Consider the following 12,590-nt stretch of genomic DNA (forward strand, 5'->3'; position numbering starts at 1 on the left):
TTATTTGTTTATTTATTGTTTTAATTTGTAAAAATGCTTAATGCGAAAATTGGAAAAGTTGGCAAAGTTCTGGTATGTGGTATGAAAAATGTCGGGAAAACTGCACTAATCGAACAATTGGTATATGGGAATGTTAACACCGAAACAGTAAGTGGGCCATGATTTTTTTGTCCATATGTTTTTCCAGTCTACATATTTATCTAAATAAATTGATCTGTTTAAAGGAGCTGCATCCAACGATCGAGGATATATATGTGGCGAGTGTGGATACAGGACGTGGTGGCGCTCGGGAAACCTTGCGAATCTACGATACAGCCGGATTACAGGGCGAACAAGCAGCTCAGCTGCCGCGTCACTATTTGCAATTTCCCGATGCTTTTGTACTAGTTTATGATCCAACAGATCCACGTAGCTTAGATATGTTGGCGGACATCAAGACCGACATAGACAAGCACAAGGAAAAGAAAGAAGTGCCTGTGATTGTCCTGGCCAATGTTCGGGCTCGCAGCAAAAAGGATACGCCACCCGCAACACCTATTCCCGTCGAGTCCATAATGGATCGAGCGAACAATTGGTGCCAACGTGAACGCATTAAGCATTACACTGTCAATGTTATGGAACGTCCGTCGCTCTACGAACCCTTCACAATGTTATGTGCCCGTCTCCATCCACCACAGACGAAGAGCACCTTCCCTCAGCTTCGCCAGGTGATGCAGAATCGTCAGAAAAGCGAGGTTTAACAAGTGCAATCAGATCTGAAATATGAAAATCCTAACTCTAGTATAGAAAATGACTAATGCAAATATGTTCAAGTATTAATCACCCCATTTAATTTATTACTCTCAATGTGCGCTGGGCAATAATGTGGCCCATGCAAATGTATAAAATATTCTTAGTATATAATATAAATAGAAGGTATGCTAATTCTATTGATAGTGAATTCACCCATTGTCGCAATTAAGCCTAATCAGCATTCGAATAGCGTCACAGACGAAAAGCAATTTGAACTTTGGAAACATCAGCGATTCGGGGTATTTTCACTAAAAATTTTGTATTGCTGCGACAGCTTCTCGTCTTCCTCTTAGATTAGTATAAATTCGGCTCTTGAATTGAACATGACCGCTCAGAGTTTAGTTGTTGCCTTGGCGGCGATGCTTGCGATTGCACATGGTCTAAGCATAACGGTGCCCGGCACGAAATGGTGTGGTCCCGGCAATATAGCTGAGAGCTATGATGATCTGGGCACTGATGTGGAGCTGGACATGTGCTGTCGGGCGCATGATAATTGCCACGAAAAGATCTCACCTAGCACTGAGCTCCACGGTCTGACCAACAATGACTTATTCCCCATGTGAGTGTTGAGAGATGAGAAATGATCCCTGATTACAGCTCCTACACATCTCTCGTCGCCAACAGCTTCTCCTGCGCCTGTGAATCGAAGTTTCGACAGTGCCTGAGCTCGCTGCACAACGTGGAGTCGGCTGCCTTGGGTCGCATATACTTCAGCACAAGAAATCAGTGCTTTGCCTATGGGCCGCCAATCGCATCCTGTGAGGAGCAGCAGTGGGATCTATTCATGAAGCGTTGTCTAAGCTACAAAGTGGACGAATCTCAACCTTACCGCTGGCAGTTCTATGATTTGGCCTTCTACACGCATCCCAGCGCCGAGGAGAATTAAGCAGTTCTATTGAATTCAGGCGCAATTTTGCGATAAGCTTTTCGGTTTATATAAAGTGTATTTCGATTTTATATATATGTGTATATATACTTTGTTGATTAGAGCTCTGTGGGTCAAGGTTTGGCGATTGTATAGAATGGCATATCGTAGAACTGCCAGAGTTTGGCTGCCCGCTTGTTCACCGTGTACCGAATGCAACGCCTGCGTATGGCGCCTAGCTGATACTCCTTGCATCCAGTGGTGGGATAGCCCTGTGCAAAGCATCTGTGCCGTGTTGCATAGTACACGCGACCCATGGTGTTCGATGTCAACGTGTTGACGGCCTGCAAGCAGTTGATGAACTTTTGCTCGCAGCTGCACTTCAAGCTGAAACGAAAGGAATCTTAGATAGGTCGAACTATTGATTTTTCAAACCACCTACATGGGAAACCAGTCCGTGTTGCTGGGCAGACCGTGAATGGAGCTGTGCGGCCCCATGATATCATCGCAATGATCGTGCTCCCGGCAACACTTGTCCGTATCACGCTCCCGGCCCAGATCATCGTAGTTGGCTGCCGTATTGCCAGGTCCACACCACTTGGTGCCGGGCACCGTGAGCCCTGTGTGGTTCACAGGAGGCAACGCCTGGTTGTAAATGTCTTCGTCTTCGAATATGGCCTCGTCGCCAAACGCGAACGAGCCGCCAATAAAGGATAATACTAGTAAGAAAATTTCTGCTCTCATGTTGATTGTTGTCGGTTGAAGCCAAAAGTGAAACTGAGCTATCAACAGCTGCTTTACCGTGTGGATCAGCTGATAAGAGCTGAGCCGAGTTGATAACAAATTTTTTTACGCTTAAAATTAATATTGCAATTACTTTGTATTGTTTTTTACAATAAAATATTATTTAGCTTCAGAACGAGCTAAATGTATTTATTACATACATATATTCTAAAAATAGTTTATATATATCTGAATCTAACAAGTTAATTAATAATTTCCTTGAATAACTCGGACGCTGTTCGTTTCTTCATCTTTTCAGGTTTTTGCTCTTCCTCCACCTTTTGGCTCAGACTCGCCTGCCACTGAGTGGGCGACAGTTTAAAGGTGTCCAAACGATATTTGGCATAGATAAGCTGCCCAAATGGCGAACCCTTGGTCATGTTGGCCTTTGAGGTTAGCTCCTTGGCAATGCGTAGCTTTTGCGCTTCCTGGGCCGCCTTGAAGCACTGCTCCAAGGCGCGTGATCCATGCCGTGTGATAGCCAGATCCACATAGAAGCCCTCCAGTTGGCGGATAAGACGCTCTCGTGACTTCTCGCCAATATATGTGCTCTGCATGAACGCGTCGACAATGTGGGAGCCATTTGGCGTGTTGAACACTTGCGCCAGCTGCGCAGCCGGCAATTCCAGAATGCTGTTGACCAGGAAAATGGGCTTGTTGAATTTCAGCAAATGCTGAGCTATCAGCGAGCCATGCAAGTGCACAAAGGTCGACTGATCGTCCACCACAACCTCATACGGCTTCAGCTTGATCAGGCAGGTGAAGAACATCTTCGACTTCTCTTTGTCGCGGGTCACATGCAGAGCGCTCTGCAGTGCGGCGATCATTTGCGCCTGCTTGGCGCCCAGCCGGAGACAGGCGCCGCTTAAGGCAGACACTACGCCAGTTAAGCCGCTCTGGAGCAGCTCCTCAGTGTACGGTTGTAGCTCATTAAAGGCTGACTCGAGGTCAGACGCCTCATGTATGTTATTTAACAGACGTTGCACGGCAAAGTTGGTTTGCCGCTGCAGTGCCAGGTGAGCTATGCGACCGCTGAAGAGCATGGCAAAGAGCTGTGTCAGCAGCTTGGCACCTGCCACACTCAGAAGTGTCTCCAGCAATATTATCGCGCTCTGGTAGTGGAAGACTTTGGGTAGTACCACATCAGCTTCAGATTCCGGTGGCGGTTCAGTATCAGCATTGGCTTCTTTAGTTTTTGTAGCCGATTTCTCTTCTTCACCTTTATCTTTATCAACTTCTATTTCATTTTTAGCTTCCTTTAGCTCATCATTATCGTCAGGATTTGCCTCATCGTTTGGTTTTAGAAAACTTTCCATTAGGATTTTCTTGCCAAAATGCTTGAGCATGCTCTTATCAACGACGCCCAGAGCAATGCATATAGCACCCAGTAGGGCAGACGTCTGATCCTCGTAAGGAAAGTCTGGAAACTGTGGCCACATTTCCAAGCGCTGTGGAAACTCTTTCATTACTTCATGCCATTCCTCTGGAACTGTGTAAAGTTTTCGATACTTGGCCATGTCTACGCCGCTTTTTTCGAACGCTATTTTGGGCACATGAACGCCAACTAGGCAGAGTATAGCTGTACGCATGATGTGTGTGGCGCACGAGTCCCACACAAAGTCCTCCAGATTGTTCAACATGAATTTTGAGATGCGAACCACGAATTGACGACACTGCTCACGATGTTCGTCGCTGAACTCGGTCTCCAGATTGTACTGCTCCTCGATTTGTGCGGCATCGGGCTTTGGTCGTTTGGCAGCATCCGATTCAGTTTCTGACTTCTGTGCTGCATCTTTACCCAATGCTCGAAGAAATGCTATTTCCAACATCTTTTGCAGAACATGGGATGCAAAACGGTCAGAGCACATGGGACGGAGGCTCTCACCAAATTTGGTAAAGTAGCGCTCTAGATGTGGAGCGTCCACAAATCCAATTAGAGACTCGAGAGCTTTGGACACTATTTGATTGGATGCTAAACGAATTTCCTGCTCATTTGTCTGGTCAAATACATTGTTGGCCATGTTAACTATTGTAAAAGAGAAATCAGTTGGTAAATTCACACCAAATGTATTATGTAGTTGCTACAAACCTCGTTCCTCCACATCGCTGAGACCAGCCTTCATTGCATCCAAGATGTTTATGAAGTAACTAAATTGCTCATCATCAATGTGTGTTCCGCGACCGAAAATACCCTGCTTGGCGAATCCCTTTGCATTTTGTAAAAACCGACTTCCCTTCTTCTTTGGTTTTTTACGTTTTCCACCATTTCCCGATTGCATGATTGTATTTTATATACTGTCAGAAAGTGCAACTTTACGATGCAATAGAATAACTGGATGTATTTTATATTCTATCACAACGTGCGCCCACAACTATTTCGATAGCTAGAAGTGTGGTCGATTGTCCGATTATTATCGTTGCTTGGTGCTGATACAATATTCTTCATAAACCTTGTATCGATAGATTAGTCAAATTTGTCGTCGACTGCTCGATTGCTATCGTTGGATGGCGTTGCCGTACTACGAACACTATTCAAGCAGCGTCCATCTCTCATAACTACAAAATAAGCGTCAGTTTTAAGCAAACTATTTCAGAATGGAGGAAACACACGATTTCCAATTCATTTTACCATTAAAAAATAATGATTTGCTTAATTCACGCGGCGATCAGTACTATGTACAACAGGTATACACTACCAACGAAATACCAGACCAATTGCTTGGTAAGTAAAGCGTTATAATCAGTGCGCGAAGCGGCGCGCGCTCATTTCAAGCGCACAATCGGTAAACAGAAAAGAACTTACTTCCATTTCCTCGTTCACAGCATGTAAAAGTAAATTACACCAGCGTGATCCATTTTATATATTCGAACATTTTGATACCTATTATTCGGTAATCGAAACATCTGCAAATGAGCCAACGGCCATACGGAATCTGAAGCGTGCCTTCGATCTTCTATATCTTACCGTGGACAGATTAGGGGAAGAACTGACGCCGCTGTTAAGCAGCATTGAGCCACTGTCCACACACGATCGTGTGCGCTATTTAAATTTGACTAAAATGACCATGTACTTGTTTGTCAATGTCGTGAAGCGGATTGACTTCGTTGTCCACCAGGCGATGCGAGATCAGCAGTTGAACCAGCAGAAAAAGCGAGCCAAGCAGGGCGAGGTATTGGAAGAGTATCCTGATTGGGATGTGAAGCGTGGCAAGTTTCTGGTGCAGCTCTATAATATTCTACAATGCCCTTTAGAGAAACTCTGGAGTCCTCCAGTTGCCGAAGAAAACTTTGTAACGTAAGTATGAAAAGTTTCCATTCATTTAATACTGATTACTGATGAAGCGATGTCTTCCTTTTGCAGCATGCTGTGTGATATTTGCTATCGCACTTTGGAGTCCGTTCCTCCGCGATCGGATAACCGACATATTATTGACACCGTTTTCCAAATCTTTGGCATCGCCATCAAACGATATAATCACGCCATCACTTTTCCGGCTCGCATACTCCAAATACTGCGCAGCACTGAGCATGCGGCAGTAGCCGTAGCAAATGGCATTTTGTTGCTGCACGAGGAATACGGCATCTCAACAGTCTTCTCCATACTGATGAAAGATATTGTTGAAGCTCTCACACTGGACACAGCGGATACGGCAGTCTCGCGAAACTTTTCCAATTTCCTGGCCGAGTTCGCCAGCATTGCGCCCAAGCTGATGATACCCCATCTATCCCAATTGGGCGATGATATGCTCGACTGCGAGTCGCATGTGCTGCGCAACTGTGTGCTCCAGATAATGGGCGATGCTGTGGTTGGCGAGCTGACCTCTGAGGGGCTGGAGGACGATATGAAAGAGGCGCGCAACGAATTTCTCGATCATTTGCTGGACCATGTCAATGATGTTTCGGCACATGTGCGATCAAAGGTCCTACAGATTTGGCATCACCTGAATACGCAGCACGCAATACCGCTCTGCTTTTTGGTCAAAGTGCTGCGCGAGGCAGTCTGTCGGTTGGAGGATAAAAGTTCAATGGTGCGAAAGTCCGCCATACAGCTGATCAAGGCGTTTCTCGAAAACAACCCGTATTCGGGAAAGTTGAAGCTTGAGGAATTGATGAAGAACCACGAGAAGGAAGTTAAGGTTATGGAAGAGTTGGATGAAGTGATAGAGAAGGAGCGGGAGCAATACAAAAAGATGGACGAGGAGTGGGATCTCATCGCGCCCGACCTGTTGCCCATTATTGAGGAGAATATACGCTTGTGTAAGTTTGATTCTTGTGGCTTAGCTTGAACACAATTTACTTAGCTTTCATTTGCTTATCAGTTCCAGAACTGGAGTTCAACAAGGAGGAGGAGTACGATGAGATAGTGAAAAAGGTTTTGGAGCTGCTGTTGCAAAAGAATTACAAAGATGCCACAATACTCGTGCGTAAAGCAGACTTTGCGGCGGGCAACGAACAATTGAAGTGGGTGTTTCATAATAGCTTTAATGGAATATTTATTTAAATTTAAATATGATTTTTATTCCCAGTCAGCTGCTGAAGCCAGAAGAGCGTTGTGTATATTTTATGGCGCTGTTCAAAACGTTTATCTCACTTGCCAATGGCTGCAAGGATAGCGTAAGCTCAGATTTATTTATAATTAGTTCACACTATATTTAATTATAAACTTTTTAGAGCGAGGAAATGCAGAAGCAAATAAAAACTGTCGAGTTTCTGAAGGACAGCATCGAGTTCTCTCATGTGGCGACGGCCGCGATGCCAAAAATTATGGAACTGCTGCTGTCGAAGACGAACACAGATGTGTTTGAGGCCGTGGATCTGTTCACCACGGGCTATCTGTTTGGCATCCATGGCACAGATGCGGGCATGCAACGGATGCTGAGTCTGGTCTGGTCATCCGATAAGGAGAAGCGTGATGCTGTTTGCAATGCCTACCGCAAGGTGCTCTTCACCACGGATAAGACGGAGCGCGCGCATGCCATTAAGGTGGTGCAGAATCTCTCCAAGTTTCTCTCGGAAATCGAGTATGGACACTACACGGCCATGGAGACGTTGATGACCGAATGGGTGGAGAGCGAGGACATTGATGCGCTCATTATTCAGGTGCTATTCGAACGCTTTACGCTGAAGCTGGAGGGCACCACGAACGATGAGTCCCGCTTGGCTCTGCAGCTGCTGATTATGGCCTCGCAAGCCAAGTCAACCATAGTCTCGGCCAATCGAGCTATCATAGAGGATATAGCGACAAGCGCTCGTGCCAAGCAGGATCCTCGCATCTTCACCAGCTGCTTGCAGCTCCTCGTCAATGGCATCGAGGCGAACAACAACACAAAGTATTATAAGCGTTGCGCCAGCGATGCCAAATTCGTGCAGCAAATTACGCAGCTATTTCTGAGCTTCTTCTTCCATCCACAATTGCCGGACTTTGATGCCATGGGCATGAGCGTGTTCGAGTATTATTATCGGATGTGCCAAGCGCCCGACGAGCTGGCTCAGAATATTGTGCGTGAGCTAATTGATCGCTTTCACGATCAGTGGCTGGTGTCAATGTCTGCCGAGGAGCCTGTACAAACGCAAACGACGGACATTCCACACTCCCAGCCCTTGCCCATGTCACAGACCCAGTCGCAGCCTAAAGTTGCCGAGGATCAACAGGTCGGGCTGCCAGTATATTTGGTTACACGATTTCTGTTCTGCGTTGGCTACATGACCATCAAGGAGATGATATTCCTGGATATGGATGTGTACAACAACATGAAGTATCGCGAGGAGCTGACAGCGCTGGAAGAGAAAAAAAATAAGAAGGATGCGGGCAGCGCACTGCGACGCCAGACAATGAACGTCTCTGCGATGGAGGCGAGGAAGCGCTTGTCCACCGTTGCCGCAGAGCCGCAGCAGGAGCCGGATGACGATCTAGTGGGTGCGACGGCAGAGGATAACATTGCCGAGGAGATCAATGCCATTTGCGAGGACATGCTGCTATACGATCCGAATGCGCTGATGTCCAAAATCTATCCAATTATCATCAACATATGCAAGCGACCTGGCGAGTATCGAGATCAGGATTTGCAACAGGCTGCGACGCTGGCACTGGCGCGCCTGATGACCGTCTCGTCCAAGTTCTGCGAGTCCAACATGTCCTTCCTCATGAACATTCTGAACATGACGAAGAACATGAAGATCAAGTGCAATACAGTGGTGGGCTTATCCGATCTGACATTCCGTTTCCCGAACATTATTGAGCCCTGGACGGGACACTTTTATGCCCAGCTGCACGAGGAGAATACGGAACTTCGCCTGACCGCCGTGAAGATGCTGTCGCATCTAATTCTGCATGAAATGATACGGGTCAAGGGGCAAATAGCGGACTTGGCTCTGTGCATTGTCGATGAGAGCGACGAGATCAAAAATATCACCCAGCAATTCTTCAAGGAGATTGCCAACAAGTCCAACATATTGTATAACGTGCTGCCCGACATCATCTCCAAGTTGGGCGATGTCAATCTGCACCTGGAGGAGGACAAATATCGCACGGTCATGCGCTACATACTGGGCCTCATTCAGAAGGATCGTCACATCGAGACGCTGGTGGAGAAGCTGTGTCTGCGTTTCCCCGTTACACGTGTCGAGCGCCAGTGGCGCGACATTGCCTACTGCCTGAGTCTGCTCACCTACAATGAGAGATCCATTAAGAAGCTGATTGACAACGTGCAGCACTTCAAGGACAAGGTGCAGGTGGACGAGGTCTATCAGTCCTTCAAGCTCATCATCACCAATACCTCGAAGCTGGCCAAGCCGGAGCTGAAGGCGGTCATCACGGAGTTCGAGACGCGGCTCAACGAGTGCCTGCAGGTCAACGAACAGGGCACGGATGCTCCTCAGTCCGACAAGGGTCACAACGAAACGAAGGCCAAGGGCAACAAATCGAAGAAGCCATCAACCAAACCGCAGCGCGGACGTGGCTTAGGAAAGGGTGCAGCGGGCAGCAGCAGACGTGGACGAAACGCGCAACAAGAGAGCAGCTCCGAGGACGATAACTCCGAGGAGGACAGCTCCGAGGAGAGCTCCGATAGCAATGAGGCGCCCGCAGCGCGTCGTCCGCAGTCACAGAAAAAACCACAGCAAAAGGGCAAGAAGCTAGCGCCTTCGTCCGGCTCCAGTGAAGGCTCCGAGGAGGAAGGAGCGAGACCCACGAACAAAAAGCAGTCAGCCAGGCGAGGACGCAAATGATATCGTCGGAAATTCCGACACCAATTTTGTATTTATAATCTTAACTTATTCTTTACAATAAAGTCTACATTTTTACTATTTTAAATTCAGGCATTTACATCAATTTTAGCTTCTTCCCCTGTCAAAACCATGTGGCATGTTGACAGTCGATGACAGATTAGGAGAAATGAAGAATAGGAGTTCACACATACTCACATACATATACTTACACCCACACACTTCCATTAATGCTCTAATCTGCTTTGTGGGCAATTCACAAATGCTCACTGAGTCCCGTTGCCTTTGGTTTTTATTCTATTCTGAAGAGCGTTTAATTGTAATCCCCTTATATTGTCACTTTCGTGGAAGCAGCTCAGCAGCCGTTCAGGTTTTCATACAGAGTGTTCCACTTCCACTGTACACATGCGCATCAGTGTTGCCAGCTGTTAAGTTGGATTGTGAAATGTAGGATAAAGCCGCTAAAATAGCAGATTAGATAAAAAGTTGAAGAAAATGACACAAGCACCAAATATATTTAATAAATTATTGCAGTGACCATCATGATATATATATGAAAATAAAAAATCAAACTTAATAATTTGACACACAATATGTAGTATTTCCTCTAAGTATTTCTTCTATCTTATCTCCAAATATTTCTTCTCAGTCTTTTCTCCAAGTGTTTGCTCATAAAATTTTGTCTAAGAAAGTCAAAGTCCTCCAAGTATTTCCTCTAAGAATCTCTTCTAATTCTTTCTTCCAAGTCTTTTATGCTCAGCTGATCGATCACACACTTTACTTCACTTTACTCCGCCATACTACTGACCCCCAACAGACCTGGGTGACTGAAGAACCTCTGCTGCTGCTGCCCTTTATATAGGGCCACTTACGCTCTCAGCACAAGTTGCGCTCAAATGTTGAGCCCGACGTCAGGTAGAGGTCGTTGCAATCGAGCTTTAATTGACCAATGGGAACGCTCTCTGCTGCTGTGAGCGTTCGAGCTTCGTTTTACTCAACTATAAATACGAAATGCATAATGCTGCATACATAAAGAGAACTTGAATGATCTATTGTAGCACTTCTTCGTCAGAGAGACAAAGAGACAGACGGAGGGACAGCCTGTGAGATGGATAGGGAGACAGATAAAGACAGAAATACATACAGGCATACAAACAAATATTTATCGGCATATACAGACATATAAACAAATATATATAGGCAATCAAACACGAATAGTTAAATCCGATTACCACATTAGGCTGCTCAAGGCTAAATGTTGATATGCTAAATCGCTTATGTACATTCGTATATACATACAGACATATTTTAAATTATTGCAGCAGTTTCTTCTGTTAACGACCAGGACTACTCTTAAGGATCAGGACCTGTCTTAAGGACTAGCACCTTAGCATAGTCTACGTCCCATTTCTGGCTACTCCAACCCATACTTATTTTCAATAGCCCACTTCCAAATAGGCTAGATCTAGCCTGAAATAGGCTAAACTGTCAACACTGATGTGCATAGTTTGGCTTGAATAGCAGGTACTCGGAGCAGTTTTGTTTTGTGTTTTGGCATAAGCGAGGGCAATGAAAGAAATTTTAATGCGTTTGTTCAATAATTTTGTTGAACGGAAATTCGAACATCATAAATGAGAGTCAATGAGTAAACGCAATTCTTATTGGTCTTATTGGCAAAACAAATATTTGCTAATAAATAGGAGTTATTATTATTGTTAGTATTCATTGTTATTATATTGTTGATATTAGTTATTATTAGATTGTTAATATTAATTAATTGAGTATTCCATATTATAAGTGTTTCGGTCTCATTTTCATATTTCATTACTGATATTCTAATATTGCTTTTAATACTTGTTTTTCTTTACTTTGTTATTATATATTTTGATGGAGCTTTCCATTAATTTCAAGTAAATTCTGAAGAACTTAAAGCACTGGTGTGATTCTGTGACCCCAGATTTTCCTATTTCAATGGGGTCAGCATTTAAAAAAAAAATCAGATAATTATCTTTATTACCCAAAGCTCCCAGTAATGTAAATGGTATGCATAGCATTTTTATAAATAAGATCATTTCGCTAACGAGAAGAGAAGCAGTGAAACGATGATATTAGAGGATGTCAGTCTGATCATGATTACAAATCAGATTTCATGGGCAGTTAATGAGCATCGCTGTGGCACATTGAATCTAAAATCTTACAATTCAGAGCTCAGCACACAAAGAAAGCACAATTTATGGCCGTTAATTAAATTATGTGCAATATGGACCGCAAGATAAAAGAAGTCAAAATATTATGTAACTAGATACGCAGACTCAATCAGAGACGCCGTCAGCCAGGCCGTCAGCCAGCCAGACACGTGTGTGCAGGCCCATGGCGACGGAGGAGTTAATGGGGGTGGCTGGGCGTTGGCAACGGAGTCTGTGCACTACGTACATATGTATTTGTGTGTGTGTGTATTAGTGCGGCGAGCGGCAAATCAACGAGAGCTGGAAAAAGTCAGTCAGCCAGTCAGCCAGTCAGGCGGCAGCCACCCTCAATGCTGAGTGCTTCCAGCCTTGGCAACATTTGCACATTTAGCCAGTTGCCAAGCGCCGCCCTCCGTTGCCAGGTGTTGCTGTTGATGAAGATGATGATGATGAAGGGTCACCAACGGCAGCAGTATGCGGCAGCTGTGTGCGGCAGCAACGTCGGCTCTGCTGGTGCCATTAACATGCTCATTACATGTGTCGCGACTTTTTTGCTGACGCGTGTGGGACGTGCACGCGAGACGAACGCGCGCCCTGCAGACAGACGCCCATTATCCGGGGCTATTAGCATTAGCGGGCTTACCTGTCGCCGCGGATTAGTGCTTGGTGGCTCGGACGTGTTGCGGTCAGACCTGTGCTTACACCCTGTATCGATAAGAGATGGATTTTTGTATTATAAT

The 12,590-nt window shown here is 45.3% G+C and overlaps 5 protein-coding genes across 5 annotated transcripts; 3 read left to right on the forward strand and 2 right to left on the reverse strand.

Moving 5' to 3' along the window:
* Nucleotides 1–7: 7 nt before the first annotated feature.
* On the forward strand, nucleotides 8–929 carry kappaB-Ras (NFKB inhibitor interacting Ras like 1). Its single transcript, XM_018012628.2, has 2 exons — nucleotides 8–147; nucleotides 225–929. Exons 1-2 carry the CDS (start codon nucleotides 34–36, stop codon nucleotides 738–740), a joined length of 630 nt encoding a protein of 209 aa, XP_017868117.1. The 5' UTR covers nucleotides 8–33; the 3' UTR covers nucleotides 741–929.
* A 186-nt stretch (nucleotides 930–1,115) lies between these two features.
* Nucleotides 1,116–1,749, forward strand: LOC108617018 (phospholipase A2). Its single transcript, XM_018012630.2, has 2 exons — nucleotides 1,116–1,351; nucleotides 1,417–1,749. The coding sequence occupies exons 1-2, from the start codon at nucleotides 1,116–1,118 to the stop codon at nucleotides 1,676–1,678; spliced, it is 498 nt and encodes a 165-aa protein (XP_017868119.1). The 3' UTR covers nucleotides 1,679–1,749.
* On the reverse strand, nucleotides 1,717–2,401 carry sPLA2 (secretory Phospholipase A2). The gene is made up of 2 exons (XM_018012629.2): nucleotides 2,100–2,401; nucleotides 1,717–2,044 (listed from the first exon to the last, which is right to left on the reverse strand). Exons 1-2 carry the CDS (start codon nucleotides 2,399–2,401, stop codon nucleotides 1,792–1,794), a joined length of 555 nt encoding a protein of 184 aa, XP_017868118.1. The 3' UTR covers nucleotides 1,717–1,791.
* Nucleotides 2,402–2,534: 133 nt separating this feature from the next.
* On the reverse strand, nucleotides 2,535–4,862 carry LOC108617012 (nucleolar protein 9). Its single transcript, XM_018012622.2, has 2 exons — nucleotides 4,530–4,862; nucleotides 2,535–4,466 (listed from the first exon to the last, which is right to left on the reverse strand). Exons 1-2 carry the CDS (start codon nucleotides 4,717–4,719, stop codon nucleotides 2,644–2,646), a joined length of 2,013 nt encoding a protein of 670 aa, XP_017868111.1. The 5' UTR covers nucleotides 4,720–4,862; the 3' UTR covers nucleotides 2,535–2,643.
* A 35-nt stretch (nucleotides 4,863–4,897) lies between these two features.
* Nucleotides 4,898–9,752, forward strand: Cap-D2 (CAP-D2 condensin subunit). Its single transcript, XM_018012621.2, has 6 exons — nucleotides 4,898–5,162; nucleotides 5,264–5,735; nucleotides 5,802–6,697; nucleotides 6,760–6,901; nucleotides 6,967–7,054; nucleotides 7,112–9,752. The coding sequence occupies exons 1-6, from the start codon at nucleotides 5,036–5,038 to the stop codon at nucleotides 9,665–9,667; spliced, it is 4,281 nt and encodes a 1,426-aa protein (XP_017868110.1). The 5' UTR covers nucleotides 4,898–5,035; the 3' UTR covers nucleotides 9,668–9,752.
* The last annotated feature ends 2,838 nt before the right edge of the window (nucleotides 9,753–12,590 follow it).

Source organism: Drosophila arizonae, chromosome 5 (assembly GCF_054131065.1).
Source record: "Drosophila arizonae isolate 15081-1271.41 chromosome 5, UAZ_ARI_1.0, whole genome shotgun sequence".
Classification (NCBI taxonomy): Eukaryota; Metazoa; Arthropoda; class Insecta; order Diptera; family Drosophilidae; genus Drosophila; species Drosophila arizonae.

Excerpts from the sequence above, each read along its gene's own strand:
- sPLA2 (XM_018012629.2), bottom strand. The coding sequence starts at position 2,401 with ATGAGAGCAGAAATTTTCTTACTAGTATTATCCTTTATTGGCGGCTCG. Across the intron at positions 2,045-2,099 it reads AACACGGACTGGTTTCCCAT|CTTGAAGTGCAGCTGCGAGC; the intron begins GTAGGTGGTTTG and ends CTTTCGTTTCAG.
- LOC108617012 (XM_018012622.2), bottom strand. The coding sequence starts at position 4,719 with ATGCAATCGGGAAATGGTGGAAAACGTAAAAAACCAAAGAAGAAGGGA. Across the intron at positions 4,467-4,529 it reads CAGCGATGTGGAGGAACGAG|TTAACATGGCCAACAATGTA; the intron begins GTTTGTAGCAAC and ends CTTTTACAATAG.
- kappaB-Ras (XM_018012628.2), top strand. The coding sequence starts at position 34 with ATGCTTAATGCGAAAATTGGAAAAGTTGGCAAAGTTCTGGTATGTGGT. Across the intron at positions 148-224 it reads GGAATGTTAACACCGAAACA|GAGCTGCATCCAACGATCGA; the intron begins GTAAGTGGGCCA and ends ATCTGTTTAAAG.
- Cap-D2 (XM_018012621.2), top strand. The coding sequence starts at position 5,036 with ATGGAGGAAACACACGATTTCCAATTCATTTTACCATTAAAAAATAAT. Across the intron at positions 5,163-5,263 it reads AATACCAGACCAATTGCTTG|CATGTAAAAGTAAATTACAC; the intron begins GTAAGTAAAGCG and ends CCTCGTTCACAG. Across the intron at positions 6,902-6,966 it reads GCGGGCAACGAACAATTGAA|TCAGCTGCTGAAGCCAGAAG; the intron begins GTGGGTGTTTCA and ends TTTTATTCCCAG.
- LOC108617018 (XM_018012630.2), top strand. The coding sequence starts at position 1,116 with ATGACCGCTCAGAGTTTAGTTGTTGCCTTGGCGGCGATGCTTGCGATT. Across the intron at positions 1,352-1,416 it reads AACAATGACTTATTCCCCAT|CTTCTCCTGCGCCTGTGAAT; the intron begins GTGAGTGTTGAG and ends CGTCGCCAACAG.